This window comes from Lolium perenne, chromosome 6 (assembly GCF_019359855.2).
Source record: "Lolium perenne isolate Kyuss_39 chromosome 6, Kyuss_2.0, whole genome shotgun sequence".
Lineage (NCBI taxonomy): Eukaryota > Viridiplantae > Streptophyta > Magnoliopsida > Poales > Poaceae > Lolium > Lolium perenne.
In genome coordinates this window covers 192,075,765-192,096,631 of record NC_067249.2, presented here as the reverse complement: position 1 = coordinate 192,096,631, position 20,867 = coordinate 192,075,765, and the positions used below count along the sequence as shown (strand labels likewise).

Here is a 20,867-nt window from a genome sequence, read left to right as displayed (position 1 = left end):
GGATGGGCGGCACGGAACCCGACCGGGCTCGGGTGCCAGCCGTGGGGAGGTGCACGTCCCCCACGGCATTGGGACGCCGGCGTCCCCGAACATCCGCGCCACCGCTACGGTGACGTAGATCCGGTCGCGTTCGGGCGTCGCCGGCGGCCCCATTGCGAACGCCGGCGGCGCGCGATCGGCCGGCTGCTGCCGGCCTCGTGGTCGTTGGCGGACGGCTCGAACTCGCGCTTCGGGGCCATGGCGGCGCGGAAGCTTCGAGCTCGCGCGTGCGGCCGGAGTGGAGAGAGTGGGGACTGGATAGGGACAGTCCCCTTCCCCAGTCCACATTTAATAGGACTGGGGCACCGACAGGTGGGCCAGCCACGCGGACGAGGCGGACACGCGAGGACGCCGCGTGCTATCCGCGGCCACGCAAACCCGGCCCAGATTTGGGCCGGGTTTGCGTCGTTCCGGACTCCGCGGCCGTCCGCTTTTGCGGTGCGTCCCCGCGTTGGGCCGCGTTTTTGTCCGGCTCGACCCAAACGGACGCGCGGGCGCGGTTTGGGTCGCGCAGTTGGAGATGCCCTGACTGCTCCATCTACTGCACCAAATGACTAGTGCTAGCGAGTTTTCAGGGGAAAAAATCCCACAATACCCGGTACTTGACGGACGACTCGTAGAGGAGAGTAGCAAGATGGTAAGATAGTTTACTAGCACGCGGCGCGCGAGAGTCCACGGCCATCACATCAAATTATAACTAAGCTACACGCGGATGCATTGTATACATCACCCTATAGAGGATAAGAAACTTTATTAGTATTGGATGCATCCTTGCACATAATGCAACTCAGGCTTCATCTATTTAAAGCGCTTGCTTCCTCTCTCCAGGAAACCACAAAACATTATTTCTCCTCTAGGTACAATAATCTCAGCTCACACATCTGCACCCAGTTGTAGTCGATAATCATAGCAATGGCCTCCACCAACAGCTGGACCCTGGAGCTTGAGTCGAAGGTGGCCGCGTCGCGCAAGTTCCGCGCCTGCGTCATGGACTGGCACAATCTGGCACCCAAGCTCGCCCCACACATCTTCGACAGCGCCCACCATGCTGAAGGAGATGGCGGCATCGGCAGCGTCAGACACTACAACTGCAACTCAGGTACGCATACCACACATATGCCGCCTGCTGTTTGGCACACATGTTCAAACCATAACACGCAATTGATGGTGCAGCCATGCCCTTCAACGTCATGAAGAAGAAGGTCGAGTTCCTCGATGTGGACAAGTGCGAGTGCAAATATACCATTGAGTGTGACGGCACTGAGACGGCCACGTTTAACGTCAAGGTGAAGCCAACGGCCAACGGTGGGAGTGTGGCCAAGGTGGAATGCACGTACAAGGGCGGGGAGGGGAAGGACAAGATGCTCAAGGCTAAGGACTCTGTCGCTGAGATGTTCAACACTGCCGAGGCCTACCTCATCGCCAACCCGGACGCGTACAACTAAGTCAATAAAGAGGGATCATACATAATAATGGTTGCTTTCTCTTCAATCGAATAAAACTGCTCCAACCTCAAGGTGGTATGACAGATCAAGCCAGGTGTGGACTTATTAAGTTAAAAATACCGCGAGTATTTGTAACCGTTAAATAAATAATGGTTTAAAGAAAATGGAGTGTGGGTTTGTATGAAGTTGTTGTCACTTGCTTATGTATCTCCCTCATGGTTCGCACAAGAACAAAAGGAAGTACTGTATGTGAAATACATGACACTCTTATTTGGAATTAGTAGCTTTTTCCAGCCATAAAGTTAGCAATATATAGAAAATGCACAGGCTCTTTAGTTGATTTAAAAAAAACACTTTCAAGAATGAGAAAGAATAGTCAAGAACTCGAAAGACCAACACAAAATCATCAACTAAGCAGAAAAGGTATTAACTGTTAAATATGGATTAAGCCATATAAATTCACTCTTCTGCCTTGCGCTAAGTTCTACCACCTCTGTTAGAAAACAAGTGACTCAACTTTATCTAGATACGGATGTATCTACACACATAAATGCATGTAGATACATCCGTACCTAGACAATGTTGAGTCACTTATTTCCGAAATGAGGGAATATCTATTACTCAAGACATGTATGACATAATCTAGGTCCCTGGATCATATGGCCATAATTGCATGCTATGAAACATACACAATCAAAAATCTTGCCATAACTATGCCCACATCAGATTTTCATCATCAATTAAGGATCCAAAAGCAACTAAATAGTTCTAGGATTCTTGAGCTATATGCTACATTAAGGACATGCCATAATTGCATAATTGATATGACTCAACTATTCCAGAGTAAAAGTTTCAGCATCAGTACTGTGTATACCATATTTGGGTGATTGCAAAGGGATTAAGTGATAACAAAATTACAGTTGTCACTAAATCAATCAATCCATACCGTTGCTGAAAGGGGAACAATGTTGATGTGCTTCGGGAGCATTTAATAACTTCCTCCCAAACTACACATCTCTCAGCATCATTGACATGATGGACTTCATCAAAGTTCCCTGATTGCATCATCAATCACATATCAGGTACATGAACCACCATTAATAAGATTACAAAATGTAAAGTGGAAAGTGAAAAACAGAGCATGTTACACTATGAAAAAACAGAAATGCAGTGGCATACTCGTTGAATATCCCTATCCCGTGTACCACTGTGGAGCATTGAGCATAATATTTCTGTTGTCATAATTAAGCAAGTTGTCTCTGGTCTGATGCCAGCATCTCCAGTAAGAAGTCTCACATCAAACTTCCCGCAAAAATCTCTGTATTTGTGATTGCTGGTAGTTTTAGTGGGAGCAGTACAGACAGCCCTAGTGCAATGCTGCATAATAACACTGTCTATTATCACAGTGTCCACACTTGCATTCTTTTTATCAAGACATATCAATACATGTTATTTGCGACCGTTTGAATAAACTGGTACAGTACATAGAGAAGTACTGTAAAAAAGTATGTGATACACATCAATCTACTTACAAAAGTAAAAGTGTACATGTATCAGGATTCTCAAAGCAACTATAAAGTATTCTAGTAACTTCTGTAGCTCAAGCAGATTACTGACCACAAATAACAGAGCAAATAAGAAGCATGAATGGCCGTAGTTTACAAAAAAATATACATAAAAAAAACCAGTGAAGTCAGCCATACTTTTGCTGCTATAGCAAAGGCATACTCTGCAACAACTATCTTTCCTGCTGACATATGGGCCGCCACAATGACTGATCCCCCCTTCTTGACATAATATATAACCTATTTATGGTAGATATAAAGAATATAGGTTAGTGATTAGATCAGACATTCAGTATCATACTATGTATTCATAACCTTGATTGGAAATATTAAAAATATGGAGGAAGGAAACATCACTTCTCGCTTCTATCTCTATGTAATGGAAAGAGAATTTAAAAGATATGCAGGATTACTTGTCCATTAACCACTCCAGTGTTTCAAACAATGGTGGTAAAATCATATGAATGCAAACTTATGAGTCTTTAGTCCACAATTTTTTTTATCATACTCCCTCCATCCCACAAAACTTGTCTGAACTTTGTCAAAATTTAGACGTATCTAGATGCTAAATAATGTCTAGATACATCCAAATTTTGATAAAGTTTAGACAAATTTCATAGGATGGAGAGAGTACATTAACTTGAAGCCCTTCACAATATGGATGTGAAGGGCGTAAGAGGATGGATAGACACAATTTCAAGTTTGTTAACGATGATAGCTGCCATGCATAATGAAAAGTTCTCCCATCCTAACTAATTCTAAAACAAATTTACAAATTGTGGCATACAGTTGCTTGGTAAGTTAAACTGAATGTTTTATATTCGTGTTAATTTACAATGCAAAGGTGTAGACTGTAGATTGTCAAAGAAGAGAAATAGTACTCCCTCCATTCCATTGAATAAGGCCTTTTTAAAAAAAAAGTGAAGCAAAGCAAAGTTTGATCAAACTTAAAAAAAAACTATCAAGAACTATGACACTATATAGATATCATATGAAAATATATTTCATGATGTATCTAACGGTGTTGATTTTGAATTGTACATGTTATTTTTTTTCTAAAAACTTGACTTTTGTAGGAAATATAAGACTTATTCGATAAAATGAATTGTACAGCAATGCAACGGCAGTGGTCTATCCACCTCACTCTGCTTGTGAACCCCACCATCGTCCGGGCCCGTCTGTCGGTTGATGCGGGTGGGATTTGTTTCCGTCCAGCTTGTTGTTGGCCCGTCAAAATATCTCCACTACCGAGGGTAGATTCGACATTTCCTCCCGCGTCGTTTCGGCCGGTGAGTGCGCTCGGCCGCTGTCGGCACGACATTCGCGGAGGAGCTCTGCCTGGGAGAGAGGCCCTTTTAGTGCGCCGGCGTCGACCCCCGTGCCCATCCGCCTCACTTCTCCCTCGCCGCTCTACCTTCACCCACGCTGTCCTCTCCTGCTCGCCTAGTCCGCCCGGTCGCTGCGCCGTCGATCCGCCGCGCCCGTGTCAACCGCTTACTCAGCGTCGTCGGCGGCCGCATGCGTGCTCCATGGCGGCGCTATGCCGTGAGCTTGGTTGAGGTGACCTCCGTCCCTTTTCCCCTTCCCCTCCTAGAGGGGGCGACTGGTACTGCGGTGCGGCTGATCTCTGGGCGGACGAATCGGAACGGACGAGATTGATTTCGTGCCACCTCTGGGGCCAAGTGGAGTCTGGTGGCAGGCTTTGGCGTTGGGGCGTCGCCTCTCCATCTGGTGATCTTGGTCGCTTACCTTGTATCTTGTGCGGTCCAGGTCTTGTAACCTGTGCTGGTGGTTGTGTGGAGCATCCCTCCATCTTGTCGTGTCGCGTCTGGTTCGTGTATGGATGATGTATGAATGCTGCCGTTGGGGCTTTATTAATTTAAAGCCGGGCTCTGCTCGAGCCTTATATTTAAAATTTCGTGCCACCTGATTCGGGCCTCTTCTTTCCGTTTCTTTTTTCCCCAGATGTTTCCTTCCTCATCTCGATCTATTCGCTGGCAGGATTTGGTTTTCTTTCCTTCTTGCGATTCCTCTTCAATTCGCTGGAGAGATTTCGTTTTTGCTCTTCTTTATTATCCTATCTTCGCCTCTTACGCCTGACGTGGTTTCCTTTGAATTTTGTTTCTTCCTTTCCAGGTCGTCGTCTCGCTGGGATTGCCGCGTGGGGTTGAGCGGCTGCATCTGTTGGATTTCTGCTCGCCTGTACTGTCGGTGAGTGCCCTCTGTTCCATCCTCCTCTGTACGGTTGTTCCAGATCGGCCGTGTACGGGTGCATCGGTAGATCCAACAAACCATGAGTGCGTGTGCTGAATCAGACAAAAAGAAACCTCCATAATACATTGTACCCAGGGAGCAACCCATATCTTATCTTAGTTTCCATCATGTTGCGTGGAGGATAGAAAGTCCTGTACGAAGAGAGGGCTCGTCTCCTCTCCTTCTAGCTGCCTGGTGCATACCTTAAGGTGTGCATCTACAGTTTTCAGAAAGAAATTGTGCTCTATTTGGTTTGTGAAGTGCTATATTAAGGATTTACTGAACACCATTCAACAGCACAACATGTACATTCAGATTTTTATCATGTTCCTGTATGGTTAGCAAAACAGCCATTCAGCAACGATGATGGTTTAGTTTATTACTCGGTTTTTTTGTAAGGGGATGTTGTGGATCTCTTTAGCCTGTATTTAGAAAGACAAATTATATTAACATGACAGTGTAGAAATAAGGAGAATTTCAAGATAAAATAATTTACAGGGATCTACTACCAACTAATTCAATTGAATGGCCTGCATGTGTTTATCTTCGTGCACCTTTAAAGTATAAGGTATAAATGAATGCTACATACACCACATGTTCTTTGACTTGGTAGCTTACTGAGCTGCAGTTGGTCATATATTAATAGTTATGTAAACATCAAATCTGGCCTAATTCCACAATTTGCAGTCTGCCAATTAATGGTACTAAATTAATGGTACTAAGACAATGTATCAAGGGTAGATAATGGTTGAACAAATAGCACAGAAAATCCACACATTTAAATAATAAAAGAACTCAGCATGTGCAAATACCTTTATTGCTTCTTTTTCTATATTTACTAAGGCTCTTTCTGAATATGGAGATGGCTGAGCATTGCCTACTTACCTGAGCTGTACTCTGAGTTGTTGTCTCTGGAGAGAAACATCGCTAATACTTGCATCAATTTGCTAATACTTCCTCATCAGGAAGTACGTCCATAAGGGGATGCAAGTCTCCGTAATCTGGCATAAAGTATACGTCATAGGTGTTGGAAACTAAATTTCCATATGGGTTGATGGGATTTTTCCACAAATAAATATGCAGACCTCTGTTAGGCAGTACCAAACCTGGAAAATGCCTTACTTCTATGTATATGCTTCAGTGCTTGCTTTTCTGTGACAGTTATTCAGAAGTACCACTTCATTTTTGGTGCTACCTTTGGTTCAGCAACAAATTAAACCACAGGCTCAGGCCAAGGAAAAAACACTGAAGTACCCAACGTGTGTGTGTGTGTCTCAGCTGTCGTATACTGTTAGGTTCACCTTGAAGAAGCTTGTTAGTCAAATGTCATGAAAGGCCCAGACCTGAATGTCCTGAAATATTTACCCACCTTCACTTGGTTTGTGTGCCATCTAAGAATAACATTTAGCTTATTTAAGATGCAATCAAAAGAAAGCTTATACAATAGCCATGGTATACTTCTGAAGTACCACGGATGTGCAATATTCTTACCGTCTGATTGTTCACCATTCTTGTGTGCTTCAGGTTATTTGCTGCTGTGAGCTGTTCTTGGAACCGTACGTGAGTTGTTGCTGGGAGTCCTTGTTTGTCAGGTATTGATCTCTGCCGCCTCATCCGCCCATTGTGTTTATCTCTTTTATGTACATGCATCTTATTTTTGTTACTGAACTCTACTGCCACGTTCCTGATAAAAGTGTGCCCTCTGGGTTTTTCCTTTACTTTCGTGTGTGTCTCCTTGCATTTACGTACTTTGTGCCACAGGATGTTCGTCGTCTCCTATTCCCCTCTGCATTTGTTGGAGTTGGTTGCTTCCCGCTGTCGGTTGTCGTACCATGCCTACCTGCGTGAGGTGGGCGGCGATGGTTCCGTCCTTGGAGGCGTGGAGCCTAAGACTGTTGTTGTCCACGAGGGAGTCGTGCCGGCCCGTTTTTTTTTGTGGTCTGTTACGTCGTCTGGTTCATCGTGTCCATTTGAGGAATCGGCCTTGCAAGCCATTCACTTCTTACAGCGTTTGTATGGGTTTGTGATCCGTGATTTCAACTACGAGGGTATGCAGGCCTATAGGGACCTTGCACGTTCTGCTGTTGTCCTTGCAGTGTCGGTAGTTCGGATGAGTGGTGTTGTGTCTCCTGTTGCTGCTACTGGTTGTGTAGATCCTCTTGCTGAGTTAATGTGTTGTCAACTGACGAGTAATCAGCTAATATCTTCAGTCTGTAGCATGTAGCATCCTTTTTTCGCCGGGTTCATTGTTTTAGGAACTATTCACTTGTTGGTTATGTGTAAGAGAATGCTTTACTACCCATCTCTTGTCTCTATGTTACTGTGCCTGCATTCTTCCACATCTGATTTGGTTGTTCAAAGTTATCCTCTTCTGAACAAGCCTTCTACTATGGACTCTCGACTTGTGATGCCGTCGTGTCGAAAAACATAGTCCTCTGTCTACCTTATACTTGTGTTGTTGGTTACTGCTCCTTTATCTTCAGAACGGACCTTCTGTTGTGACCGCGTTTAAATAATTCTCCTGCTGTGGTTCGCTACAGGTTTTTTGGTTATGTTGTTTCCTGCCGATCCCACTCCTTTATGTACACTAAAGAAATGTCATCACATTAATAATCTTTTTAGCATATAAGTTCTTACCATATTTTATTTTTGCATTGCAGGCGAAACTGATCAAGCTGAGCAGCATTATAATAGATGCAAAATCTATGGTTACTGGGGCAGGTCTGTATATTTTGTATATTTTGCAGGTGCTATGACTTTGAAATATAAGTTTGTAATGCTAAATTGTTAGCCAATTTTCTCCCTGTCACCTGCATTTCTTTAGGACACCGAGCTAAGGAAGCAATATTTGCACCAAGATAGATAAAACTCGGTATTTATGCTTATGGAATAAAAGGCTTCACCCCATGTTCATTCACAGCTAACTCCTGGTTCTACAGAGATAACTCCTGCATGGTGAGAAGATCTTCACTAAAGGCATGGTAAGCATATATTCAGAGATAACTACTGGTTCTACAGTTTACTGTGTGCTTCACTAAAAGCATAATAAATGTGTCGAATGCTGTTGCTAAATCACTTCTTTTATACGTATAATGTATAGAAACGTGGGATGACCATGTTTGTTGAAATGGCACCAGGAGTGAATGATTTGTATCAACATCTCAAGCCTACATACGAGGTTTGTTTGTTTGATCAAGTGGGTTAAATTATATGTCTACAGGGAGCCATAGTTTTGAGAGGACCACCATTACTCTGGTTAGCATCATAACAATCTGCCGGTGCATCTTCTCAGTTCTCAGGGTGTAGAATTTGTCAAGCTATTAAATGGTAGCGATGTTCCTCACACACACGTCATGTAACTGCTTCGTGAATGTCTTTGAGGACTGAATTCCTGGAAGGGCCATCATCTCTATCGCGAGTGTCTTTAAGTTGCTCAAACAATAGCAAATAATGTTGCAGACTAAAAGATGCCAAATCATTATTTCTTGATCGCTACAAGATAGACAATCTTGTGAAGGGAGCACCTAGCTAGGCTGTGTAGAACCTCAATCTGATGATGGGTCTGCCTGAGAAGACGGGGCTGCAATATCGGCCCCTGTTAGATTCATTTGCTGCTCCGATTTCATACATTGATCTGACTACAAGATATATACTTCCTCTGCCCAATAAAGGATGTCTCAACTTCGTCTAAATCGCATCTAGGTACATTCAAATTTAGACTGAATTGAGACATCCTTTGTTCGAAGGAGTGAGTACTAAAAGCACAAACCTTCATTTATATTACAAGGGTCATCTTGATCTATAGAAAACAGAATACTTAGTACTCTGTTTTTTATCTTTCAAGTAGATTTTGCACCTTGTAATAATGTACCTACATTCTATCAGATATGCACTGCCACTACTGCTTACTACCCACTTGAGTTAACCTACTCCTACATAAGAACACTGAGATATATGTATCAACCAGGTTCTTTACTTTGGTTTTATTTGTATAACTCAATGTTTACCAGTGAACTTCCCAGTCGACTTCTAACAAATCCATTATCAAATGTGTTTCTCCGCCTTTGTTTACTTCCTTTCATTTGCTAAGGACACATCAAAATTCTGCAAGGTTGATATATACATCCCCAAGCTTGCTAGCGATAAAAGTTGGGCCATGCCTCATCACATAATTTTCCTCTCATGCTTGTCTCCTGGATCACCTATTGTGTGATACGTATTGATAAGTTTATGACATGGTTTTAGGTTTGAAGGGCTATACCATTATCTGGTGAAGACCATCAGTGATCAGAACTATAGGGCCAACCCTGCATGTGTCAGGTATAATATCTATGACATTTATCTAATACAGGTAAGATGCTTTTTTGTGTACAATGAAATTTTTTTGAAGTGTTTGCCTTCTTTAATTTCTACACAATTAATAAGGTACAATGATTATAAAATTGGATGACAAGTACCGCAACATTAAAAATGAACGCTGTGAAGCTGAAAGTTTTTTTTCATTGTAATGTGCTTCAGTGCTTTTTAAAATTCGAGACTCACCACCTATCTTTATAACAGGGGTTCCTTCCCCTGTTGGTTTGTTTTTGATCTTCCAAAAAAAGGAAATCAATCATGAGCAAGTTCTTGATAAAAGATAGGTTGTCGTTCAGGTGTGTTTATGTACTATCATACCTAAGGCCTGGTTTGGTTATAACAAGCAGCTCCGCTATTAGTTAATATATATAAGCCGATCCTCAATAGGTACTAATTTCCTAGAAAATTTGGCTTAACAATTTTGCCAGCAAATGATATGTGTGAGTTGCAAAAATAACACAATAATTTCTTATTTAATGTGTGAACTAAGCCAAGGGAGATGACCATAAAAAGACAGAGCGGCTATTTATGAATATAATTTGGCTGACTACAAATTCAACTTGCTTCGTAGTTACTTTGGTTCCACATATATTTACATTTTAGCCTACTTTGTCCAGTGGCTCAAAGTAGACCCATGTCCCTCTTTCCAATAACTTTTTATTTGTTGTTAGACTGAGCTACAACATTTAGTTTGTACACAGTTTTGGTGAGCAGTGCTTTTGTTTACACAATTAGTACTCTTTTCTATATGGCATAAAGTCTTTCCTGGGCCCTGCACCGCCTCACGTGGCATTGTGTTTGGCTAGGGTAACCCGAGTTTTAAATGAGGTATGTCACGTTGCTTCTATTTGTCTGTTGATGCAAAGTTCATTATTTTTGTTCCTAGAATAATCTGTGGATAAGAAAGATAGAAAGTATTATAGCAACCATTTACATCAACATTCTTTAAGACTCTGAGTTCCTTCTTAGTCAATGAAGGATCAAACTGTAAAACCTGTGAGAAAATTTTAAGATTTTGGAGTACAAAAATTACAGTATATCATGGTTTTCAAGAAGCACTAAAAAAAATTGCTAAAGACTTGAAGTGTTCATTTAAAAAATAATCCGTATAGATAGATTCATTATTTTATCTTTGAATATACATAGATACATCATTTTATCTTTGGTTAGGCTTGAAACATTTATTTTTGTAGTCTTTTATTTTCTTATTCCTGAAAGATAATTCATCTTACTTGATTTCTCTACTTCCCTGTCTATCTTCTTTATCCTGGAGAAATAACTTTGTACTTGATTTCTCTACTCTCCCATTTATCCTTGCTGAAAAGAAGAATTTTTATTATCTCTAAAAGGCTCGTTGGATGCACCATCGTTAGACATTACAGTATATACCCCACTTTGGGAAATTTGCTGCATTGCTTGGTTTCACTTTGTTCAGTAGTCTCATGTTCTATCTGCAGCTACTAAGCATTGTGTATCTTAACAACTTTATTGTTGAGGGGTGTTTTATTTTTGTGATACCCACAACCTGCAGGTTGGAGGGGCCCGTGCATTATAATAGCCATATGGGCAAACATACAGATTGTAGATTTTCCTCTACTACTTCTTTAGAGGTGACTACCTTGCCTTTGCTTCATCTCTGTATTGTTCTTCGCGTATGGATTTAATTTGGAGATGCCTCCTTTTCTCATTCTATCATATCTGTAACAGTTATGTTCAGGTAAAGGTTGTTTCTCCTTTGTTCCCATCTCATCACAGCTAATTCATTTTAGAGATAATGGTGCTTACTTTTAATTTGGTTTTGGATTTATTGTTTTAGTTATGTGTATGTTTTCCTTCATAATGAAAACTACGTGATATCATGTTGCTTCTTTAGCATGGGTGTTCGTTGGATATACTGCCCATAAGAAAATGTGCTTTATATTGATGGGCGCTTAAGGAAACCGCATGGCTGTCCTCAAGGATCAAATTAATGAAGATGATGATGATATATCATTATTTCTCTTTTGGTGCGTATTCTCCGTAAACATTTTAATCTTGGAGAATCATTCACTTATGTTAATGTCTTATAGTTATGTTAGATCATATATTCTATTTAATTCAAACCTATGCACATGTCTTTCTAATTGTAGTTTATAATGTCCATGCATATTGGTTAAGTTAGTCACCCAGACTACTGGCTTTTTGTATGAGTATGTATAAAAGTTAATGTACTGAATGTATTAACTATGTGAGGTGTGTCCTATAGTGAGGTAATACAACTAAGCCTTATTTGCAGTTAAGAAAAATCCCATATTATGTGGTATCAACTGTATTTAGCTGGATCATTCTCGGTCCAATGCATATTGTTCTCTTGGTCATCTGTCGGATTTTTCTTTTCTTCTTCATTTATTAGTAACTTTGTAATTCCCAATTAAATGTCTGTGCCTTTTCTTTGACAGGGACAACGAATCAGAAGTAGTATATGCCATACTGCAATTCTTGTCATAGCAGGTGACAAAAGGAGGATCTATTCTATTTGGACTTGCTAATTATTAATCCGCCTTGATGGATCTTATGTACGAACCTGGAGGGAGAGGGGTCTTAATATGAGCAACGTCCAGTGAGTTGTGTTGATGTACTACCAGAAAACAAAAGAAAAGATCCATTAATATCTTAAAATTGTAGAGTTTTTCTCATTTATTTTTAAGTGTATTACAGAATGATCATCACTACATTTTCGTAAGCATACGAAAATTAGTATCATTTTCCAACTTATACACGAACTTCACGGGATCGTGCGCCAAGGCGCACATCTAAATCTAGTAGCTCTAATTCTCGTTCTGCCCTGAGCAATTAATGCCTCTGGCCCACAATACTGCAGCTGGCTGCTGGTCCACATGGGTCGATCAAGGTCACTCCACAGCAATAGCTCAGCCAAACCGATGGCAGTCCATCCTGTGGCATTTCCTCAATTCGAAATTAAGCTATAGGTGGCTACACCACCTACTACTCATCACTGAACAGCATGCATGGCCTCATCACGAGACTCGAAGCAAGAAAATTGAACATGTATGCTTTCGGCGCTGCTGGCGCTGTGGCATGTCACCATCCCGCGCTTGCACTTGCAAGTTGCAAGCTCTCTTGGAGGCACTCATGGCCGCACAGCATGCACATATTTATTCGCATTGGATGCATCCTTACACATCTCGGAACTAGGAAAATGTGCTAGTACCTATATTCGCGTTGGATGCCCTTACTCATTTTTTGCTTTTTATCTGGACGCCCATTCTTCTCTTTTCATTAATTCCTCCATTAATTTGTACACGCATTCGTCCCTTCAACTAAACATTTGAAAAAACTTCACGGACCTAGCTTCACCAACGCGTGTTTCATCTATTTAAAGCGCTTGTTTCCTCTCTCCAGGCGTACATGAACCACCCTTAATAAGATTACAAAATGTGAAGTGAAAAGTGAAAAACAGAGCATGTTACACTATGAAAAATCAGAAATGAAGTGGCATACCTATTGAGTATCCCGTATAATATCAGCACCACTGTGGAGCATTGCGCAAAATATTTTTGTTGTCATAGTTAAGCAAGTTGCCTCGGGTCTGATGCTAACGTCTCCAGTAAGAAGTCTCACAACAAACTTCCCGCAGAAATCTCTGTATTTGTGGTTGCTGATAGTGGCAATGGGAGCAGTACAGACAGCCCTTGTGCAATGCTGCATAATAACACTGTCTATTATCACAGTGTCCACACTTGCATTCTTTTTATCAAGACATATCAATACATGTTATTTGCGACGGTTTGAATAGACTGGTACAGTACATAGAGAAGTACTGTATGAAAGTATCTAATACTTAGACATCAATCTACTGAAAAAAAGTAAAAGGGTACATGTATCAGGATTTTCGAAGCAACTATAAAGTATTCCAGTAAGTTCTCTAGCTCAAGCAGATTGCTGACCGCAAATAACAGAGTAAATAAGAAGCGTAGTTTACATAAAAAATCCAGTGAAGTCAGGCATACTTTTGTTGCTAAAGCAAAGGCATACTCTGCAACAACTGTCATTCCTGTTGACATATGGGCTGCCACAAAGTTTTTTCCCCCCCCCCCCCCCCCCCCCCTTGTTGACATAATATATAGCCTATTTATGTTAGATATAAAAGAATATATGTTAGTGATTAGATCAGGCATTCAGTATCATACTATTCTAACAAACCAGCGATATCAACTAGGGCTTGTATGCATAACCCTGGTTGGAAATATTAAAAATACGGAGGAAGGAAACATCCCTTCTCGCTTCTATCTCTATGTAATGGAAAGTGAATTTGAAAAGATATGCAGGATTCCTTGTCCAGTAACAACTCCAGTGTTTCAAACAATGGTGGTACAATCATATGAATGCAAACTTATCAGTTTTTAGCCGATCTTTTATCTTACAATGTCAATCAGTGAGGCATTGAACTAAACATAGGTAATCTCAAAGGATCTAAACTGGATCTTTGAAATGATTGGCTTTCACAACAAAGTACCATGGGTATCAAACGCAGGTGTATCCATACGGCACTTAGGCAGCAGTATGTACATCAGTACATGTGGTCATGGATAACTGACACACACCTACGAATGTGCCAGCTAATACAGCACGCATCAATCTTTTTAAACTCACATTCAGATTCTTTTGCCTCCCATGTTGAACATTTTCCAAAAAATAATTAATAGCCCCCTGGATTTCAATTTCAACTTTACTCTTCTACTGGAATATTACAAATAAAATCAAGGTGTGTACTTTCTATTTTATATAACATGCTGACTTTTTAGTTTATGTTAACGACACAAAACTTGATAATGGAAAAAATGCATAGTTTAGTCAAAAGGAGATGGGCTGATGTTGCATAGAGAGAACTGTAAAAGCCATTTAAGCTAAAAACATTATACTGACCATTACCAAATTGATCTCAAAGCTCTAACAAGTATACACATAGTACTAGCATTTAACTAAATCAATGCTCAATTTCAGCTACAAAAAAGTTCGTGAACAGACAATAACAACTGTCAACAGAGATACAGATGTCACAATACTAGTTTGGTGAAACGGTAGTGAATTAATAATAACAGTCTTGCATAAGTTGCTTGATTATCAAAACAAGGTTTAGACAACAGTGACAGCTGAAAACCAAAGCTATGCAGAATCTCATAAAAAATCTAGTAATGTCATTTAAACATGAAAATAAATGCCCTGCATACACGTGTACTGGGAGGGTCCACCACGGGCGAGAGTTTCGCTTAGGGCGATCGAGAAGTGATCGTGCGACATGCTGGGGTTTCTCTCTTGGGGGTGATTGTTCATCGGCAGCGGAGCGAGATCACGGCAGCGTGGTCCTCTCTCCGGCAATTAATCGTTGCGGATCATCTCTCTGTGTTGATTCCCAGCACAGGGGAGGCGGGGTTTCATGGCGTCCTCAAGCTAAAGGTCGGCGGGGAGCGGCTCTGGGTCCAGGGCACAGTCTCATTCGCCGGAAAAAGGTTCCGAGGAACTGTCTGCAACCTTGTCGGCAAGGCTGGGCGATCTGGTGCTAACTGATAAGGAGGTGTGGGGGATCGTGATCAAGGACGTCGGATCTGTTCCCATACCGAAGCCGAAGTGGGTGGTGGTGGGCAAGGCATGTACGCCAAGGAAGATCGTCATAGGCGCCCTCGAGAGGACAAGGCATGTACGCAAAGGAAGATCATCATGTACGCCAAGGAAGATCGTCATGTACGCCAAGGATATAGGGGAAAACAGATTCATCGTTCGCTTTGAGTCAGGGAGATTGGAAACATGCGATCAAACTATCAACTTTTGTTTGTTGACATCTGCAAATGGGAAATGGAAGCTTGACATAAACCGGATAAGATTTAACAAATGTAGCCTATACAGAGATATTATTTCAAGTGTCCCTAGCTTACATAAAGCTTTTTTTCGAGAAATTGTACTCTACACACAGGAACATATGAATTACTTCTTACTCCCTCCGTCTATAAATATAGATCGCTGTGGTATCCTTGTGGACGACATTTTAAACTTTGGTCCATCTTGGAAATGCTTTAATAACTCATGTTTTCGTTTTTTTTTCTAGTACTCCTTCAGTTCCAAATTAAGGGTTGCAGATTTGTCTATATTTACATGTATCTACCAACTAAAACGCAAATAGATACATGCATATCTAGATAAATCTGATACACCTAATTTGGAACAGAGGAAGTAGTAAAGAAACGTATTCAAATTCTTTGCATCAAGCATGAAAAGTTGGTCAATGTTGATAGCTGCCATGCATAAAGAAAAAGTTTGCCATCCTAACTAATACCAAAATACAAATTCAAAAATCATTACATATAGCTGCTAGGTGAGTTGCAAATGAATGTTTTCCATTTAATTTACCAGGCAAGAGTGTAGACTGTAGACTGTCAAAGCAGAGATATAATACCACACTATCAGCGATTCACCGGTGCATGGACCACTACAGAGGCATGTAGTATGGTTTGTGCCTACTGAACTTCGTATTAAACAAATGTGGTTCATGCTCTTGGACAACATAGCACGCTACATGCTCGTCGCATACAAAACTTCATATATTTGGATAAAATGTACAGGTGCTACTGAGTACATTACCTCCATCTAGAACTTATCCAATTCAAAGGGATATCCGATTTGGCATATCTGGAACAAGTTTGTGAAAGTCAGTCAGAATGCCATCATCCCCAATAATAAGTGTGCAATCCCTCATATCTGTAGGTGGAGAAAGTAGTTGCTGCAATTCAAAACAAAAGTATATACTCATGTGACTTGAACATATGAAGTATGATCGCAATATAAATTAAAATTGTTCCCTTATTCAACCAATTGCTCACCATCATTTTCACGAGACACAATGTTGACATCATCTTCATCTCCCGGGCCTTCACCTGGCTCAAGTCCAAACCATTGGGGAACCCGGTGGAGCGATCAGTGCCGGTCCAACACCCATAAGCTCACGCACACTATCACTGGTGGAAAAACAGGCTTCGGGTGAGCCCCATAAGTCGCGATGCTGCAGGATCCGCGACAAATGGTACCTTTAGTCGCGGTTCGGGAGGAGAACCGCGACCAAAGGCCTGGGCCCAGGGCGCTCGGTGGCCAGCCGGTGCACGTGGGGGGTCTTTAGTCGCGGTTGGCCAGGCCAACCGCGACTAAAGGTGCCCGAAGGCCTTTAGTCGCGGTTGGCCAGGCCAACCGGGACTAAAGCCCCTCCCCTATATATACCCATCCAGCAGCCAACACTTAGCCATTTGGTGCCATTCTCTTCACAAGCTCACAAGTGGGTGTTAGGTTTGCTTTTGGTTCCTCTTATGCACATAAGGTGTTTGATGAAATGCCCCAAGAGCATGAAACAAACATGATATGAAGTGTTGGAGCCACACTTGAGCTTTCTCATTTATTTTTTCCTCCTCGATCGCGGTTAGCAACTTGAACCTTTGATGTGTCGTTGATAAAATGTGCATGTGTGTGTAGTTCATTGTTTAATTTATATTGTTTGTAGCTAGTTAGTTTAACAAATGCATGATGGTTAATTATATATTTTATATTATAATAATGCAGATGAATCGACAATGGATGTACGGTAACCGACTCTCCGGCGAGTTCAGTGCGGGTTTGAAAGATTTCCTCGTAGTGGCTAATGCGAACAAGCAGGAGGGTTTTGTTATCTGTCCATGTGTTAAATGTAAGAATCGAAGGGTTACTCTTCCTCAAGAGATGTTCACATGCACCTGCTTCGGCACGGTTTCATGCCAAGCTATAATTGTTGGACCAAGCATGGAGAAAGAGGGGTTATAATGGAAGAAGATGAAGAAGGGGATGATTTCATCGATGAAAGCTATCTTGCTCATTTCGGTGATACTTTCATGGAGGATGCTGAAGGTGAAGGGGAAGGTGAAGGGGAAGGTGAAGAAGAGGCACGTGATGATCCCGTTGATGATCTTGGTCGGACCATTGCTGATGCACGGAGACGTCGCGAAACTGAAAAAGAGAGGGAGAATTTGGATCGCATGTTAGAGGATCACGGGAAGGCGCTGTACCCCGGATGCGATGATGGTCTGAAAAAGCTGGGCTGCACACTGGATTTGCTGAGATGGAAGGCACGGGCAGGTGTAGCTGACTCGGCATTTGAAAACTTGCTGAAAATGTTGAAGAATATGTTTCCAAAGAATAACGAGTTGCCCGCCACTACGTACGAAGCAAAGAAGGTTGTCTGCCCTCTAGGTTTAGAGGTTACGAAGATACATGCATGCATCAACGATCGCATCCTCTACCGCGGTGAATACGAGAATTTGAATGAATGCCCGGTATGCACCGCATTGCGTTATAAGATCAGAGGCGATGACCCTGGTGACGATGTTGAGGGCCGAGAAACCCGGGAAGAGGGTTCCCGCCAAGGTGATGTGGTATGCTCCTATAATACCACGGTTGAAACGTACTGTTCGGGAACAAAGAGCATGCCAAGTTGTTGCGATGGCACAAAGAGGACCGTAAGTCGGACGGGGAGTTGAGACACCCCGCAGATGGAACGCAATGGAGAAAGATCGACAGAGAGTTCAAAGATTTTGCAGCTGACGCAAGGAACATAAGATTTGGTCTAAGTACGGATGGCATGAATCCTTTTGGCGAGCAGAGCTCCAGCCATAGTACCTGGCCCGTGACTCTATGCATCTACAACCTTCCTCCTTGGTTGTGCATGAAGCGGAAGTTCATTATGATGCCAGTGCTCATCCAAGGTCCGAAGCAACCCGGCAACGACATCGATGTGTACCTAAGGCCATTAGTTGATGAACTTTTACAGCTGTGGGGCAGACCTGGTGTCCGTGTGTGGGATGAGCACAAAGAAGAGGAATTTGACCTACGAGCGTTGCTTTTCGTAACCATCAACGATTGGCCTGCTCTTAGTAACCTTTCGGGACTGTCAAATAAGGGATACAATGCATGCACGCACCGCTTACATGAGACTGAAAGTGTACATTTGCCAAATTGTAAGAAGAACGTGTACCTTGGGCATCGTCGATTTCTTCCGAAAGGTCATCCAGGTAAGAAAGAAAGGCAAGCATTACAACGGCAAGGCAGATCACCGGCCGAAGCCTGCGGAACACACCTGGTGCTGAGGTATTTGATATGGTCAAGGGTTTGAAAGTCATCTTTGGAAAGGGTCTGGCGGACAATCAGTTCCGAAGGGAGCTGACGGGCACGTAGCCATGTGGAAGAAGAAATCTATAATGCAGGGAGCTAGAATATTGGAAAGTCCTAGAAGTCCGCTCTGCAATCGACGTGATGCACGTTACGAAGAATATTTGCGTGAACATCCTAAGCTTCTTGGCGTGTATGGGAAGTCAAATGATACAAAGGAAGCACGGCGGGACCAACAAAGTTTGAAAGACCACGATGACCCGACATCCGGAACGGTTTCAAGGTCGTGCCGGCTACGCTCGACCAAAGAAGAGAAGGTCATCTTTTTTGAATGCCCGAGCGGTATGAAGGTCCCGTCGGGATTCTCGTCCAATATAAAGGGAATAATAAACATGGCGGAGAAAAAGTTCCAAAACCTGAAGTCTCCACGATCGCCACGTGATTATGACGCAATTGCTTCCGATTGCTTTGAGGGGGCTCTGTAGGAAAATGTTCGAGTAGCCATTGTGAAGCTATGTGCATTCCTCAATGCAATCTCTCGAAGGTAATCAATCCAGAAGTTCTACCACGGTTACGTAACGATGTGATCCAATGTCTTGTCGGTTTCGAGTTGGTGTTCCCGCCATCCTTCTTCAATATTATGACGCACCTCCTGGTTCACCTAGTCGATGAGATTTCCATTCTCGGTCTGTATTTCTACACAATATGTTCCCCTTCGAGAGGTTCATGGGAGTATTAAAGAAATATGTTCGTAACCGTGCTAGGCCGAAGGAAGCATCGCCAAGGGCTATGGAAATGAGGAGGTAATTGAGTTTTGTGTTGACTTTGTTCCACGACCTTAAGCCGATTGGTCTTCCTCAATCGCGGCACGAGGGGAGACTAAGTGGAAAAGGCACGATCGGAAGGAAATCAATGATATGTATGGACGGCCATTCTCTGACTGAAGCACACCACACAGTTCTGACCAATTCCAGCTTGGTGGCTCCGTACTTTGAGAAACACAAGAATATTTTACGCTCGGACAACCTGGGAAGCCCGAATCCCGGATTAGGAAGGCCCACATGGAGACTTTCGGCGGTTGGTTGAGAAAACATTTAATGAGTGACAATAAGGTTGTAGATCAGCTGTACATGTTGGCCAAGACACCATCTTCGACTATAACGACTTTCCAAGGGTACGAGATAAATGGGAATACATTTTACACGATCGCCCAAGATAAAAAGAGCACCAACCAAAACAGTGGTGTCCGCTTTGATGCGACAACCGAGAATGGGCAAAAGGTCACATATTATGGTTACATAGAGGAGATATGGGAACTTGACTATGGACCCTCCTTTAGGGTCCCTTTGTTCAGTGCAAATGGTTCAAGCTAACGGAGGTGGGGTAAAGGTGGACCAGCAATACGGAATGACAATGGTGGATTTCAACAATCTTGGTTATCTTGACGAACCATTCGTCCTAGCGAAAGATGTCGCTCAGGTTTTCTATGTGAAGGACATGAGTAGCAAACCGAGGAAACGGAAAGATAAGAAAACGATCAGTACATCGTTCGATGATCCAAAGCGCCACATTGTTCTTTCAGGGAAAAGAAACATCGTGGGAGTGGAGGACAAGACAGACATGTCGAGAAGATTATAATATGTTTGCTGAAATTCCGCCCTTCAAAGTGAACACCGACCCAAGCATTAAGTTAAATGATGAGGATGCTCCATGGATACGGCACAATCGTAAGCAAGCGGGGACACAAGGGAAGAAATGATGTGTAATAATTTATTGTACCAAACTTTGTTGAATGAATCATGTGAATTATATTACCCGTGATGTGTTTGGTGTCCATTTTCGAATGATTCAATTGACTCGAGATAGCACTGATGATACATGAAATTTGGAGTGACTAAGTCATACTCCTGCATACATGAAATTTGGAGTGACTAAGTCATACTCCTGCATATAGGAAATTTGGAGTGACTAAGTCATACTCCTACATACATGAAATTTGGAGTGATTTAGTCATACTCCTGCCTAGGCG

General features: G+C 42.3%; 1 protein-coding gene and 2 long non-coding RNA genes across 4 annotated transcripts; 2 read left to right on the top strand and 1 right to left on the bottom strand.

Moving 5' to 3' along the window:
* The first annotated feature begins 876 nt into the window (after positions 1-876).
* Positions 877-1,669, top strand: LOC127306603 (pathogenesis-related protein 1). Its single transcript, XM_051337271.2, has 2 exons — positions 877-1,138; positions 1,213-1,669. The coding sequence occupies exons 1-2, from the start codon at positions 952-954 to the stop codon at positions 1,482-1,484; spliced, it is 459 nt and encodes a 152-aa protein (XP_051193231.1). The 5' UTR covers positions 877-951; the 3' UTR covers positions 1,485-1,669.
* Positions 1,670-4,238: 2,569 nt separating this feature from the next.
* LOC127306605 (uncharacterized) lies at positions 4,239-12,422 on the top strand. 2 transcript variants are annotated; one of them, XR_011747521.1, is made up of 8 exons: positions 4,239-5,260; positions 6,827-6,894; positions 7,963-8,023; positions 8,127-8,283; positions 9,548-10,486; positions 11,190-11,268; positions 11,532-11,664; positions 12,097-12,422. It is a non-coding gene; the product is annotated as an uncharacterized lncRNA (long non-coding RNA). The 2 variants fall into 2 exon arrangements; XR_011747520.1 differs by having other exon boundaries at positions 9,548-11,268.
* Positions 12,423-13,162: 740 nt separating this feature from the next.
* Positions 13,163-16,661, bottom strand: LOC127306607 (uncharacterized). The gene is made up of 3 exons (XR_007854741.2): positions 16,534-16,661; positions 16,295-16,433; positions 13,163-13,360 (listed from the first exon to the last, which is right to left on the bottom strand). It is a non-coding gene; the product is annotated as an uncharacterized lncRNA (long non-coding RNA).
* Between the last annotated feature and the right edge of the window lie 4,206 nt (positions 16,662-20,867).

Excerpts from the sequence above, each read along its gene's own strand:
- LOC127306603 (XM_051337271.2), top strand. The coding sequence starts at position 952 with ATGGCCTCCACCAACAGCTGGACCCTGGAGCTTGAGTCGAAGGTGGCC. Across the intron at positions 1,139-1,212 it reads ACACTACAACTGCAACTCAG|CCATGCCCTTCAACGTCATG; the intron begins GTACGCATACCA and ends TTGATGGTGCAG.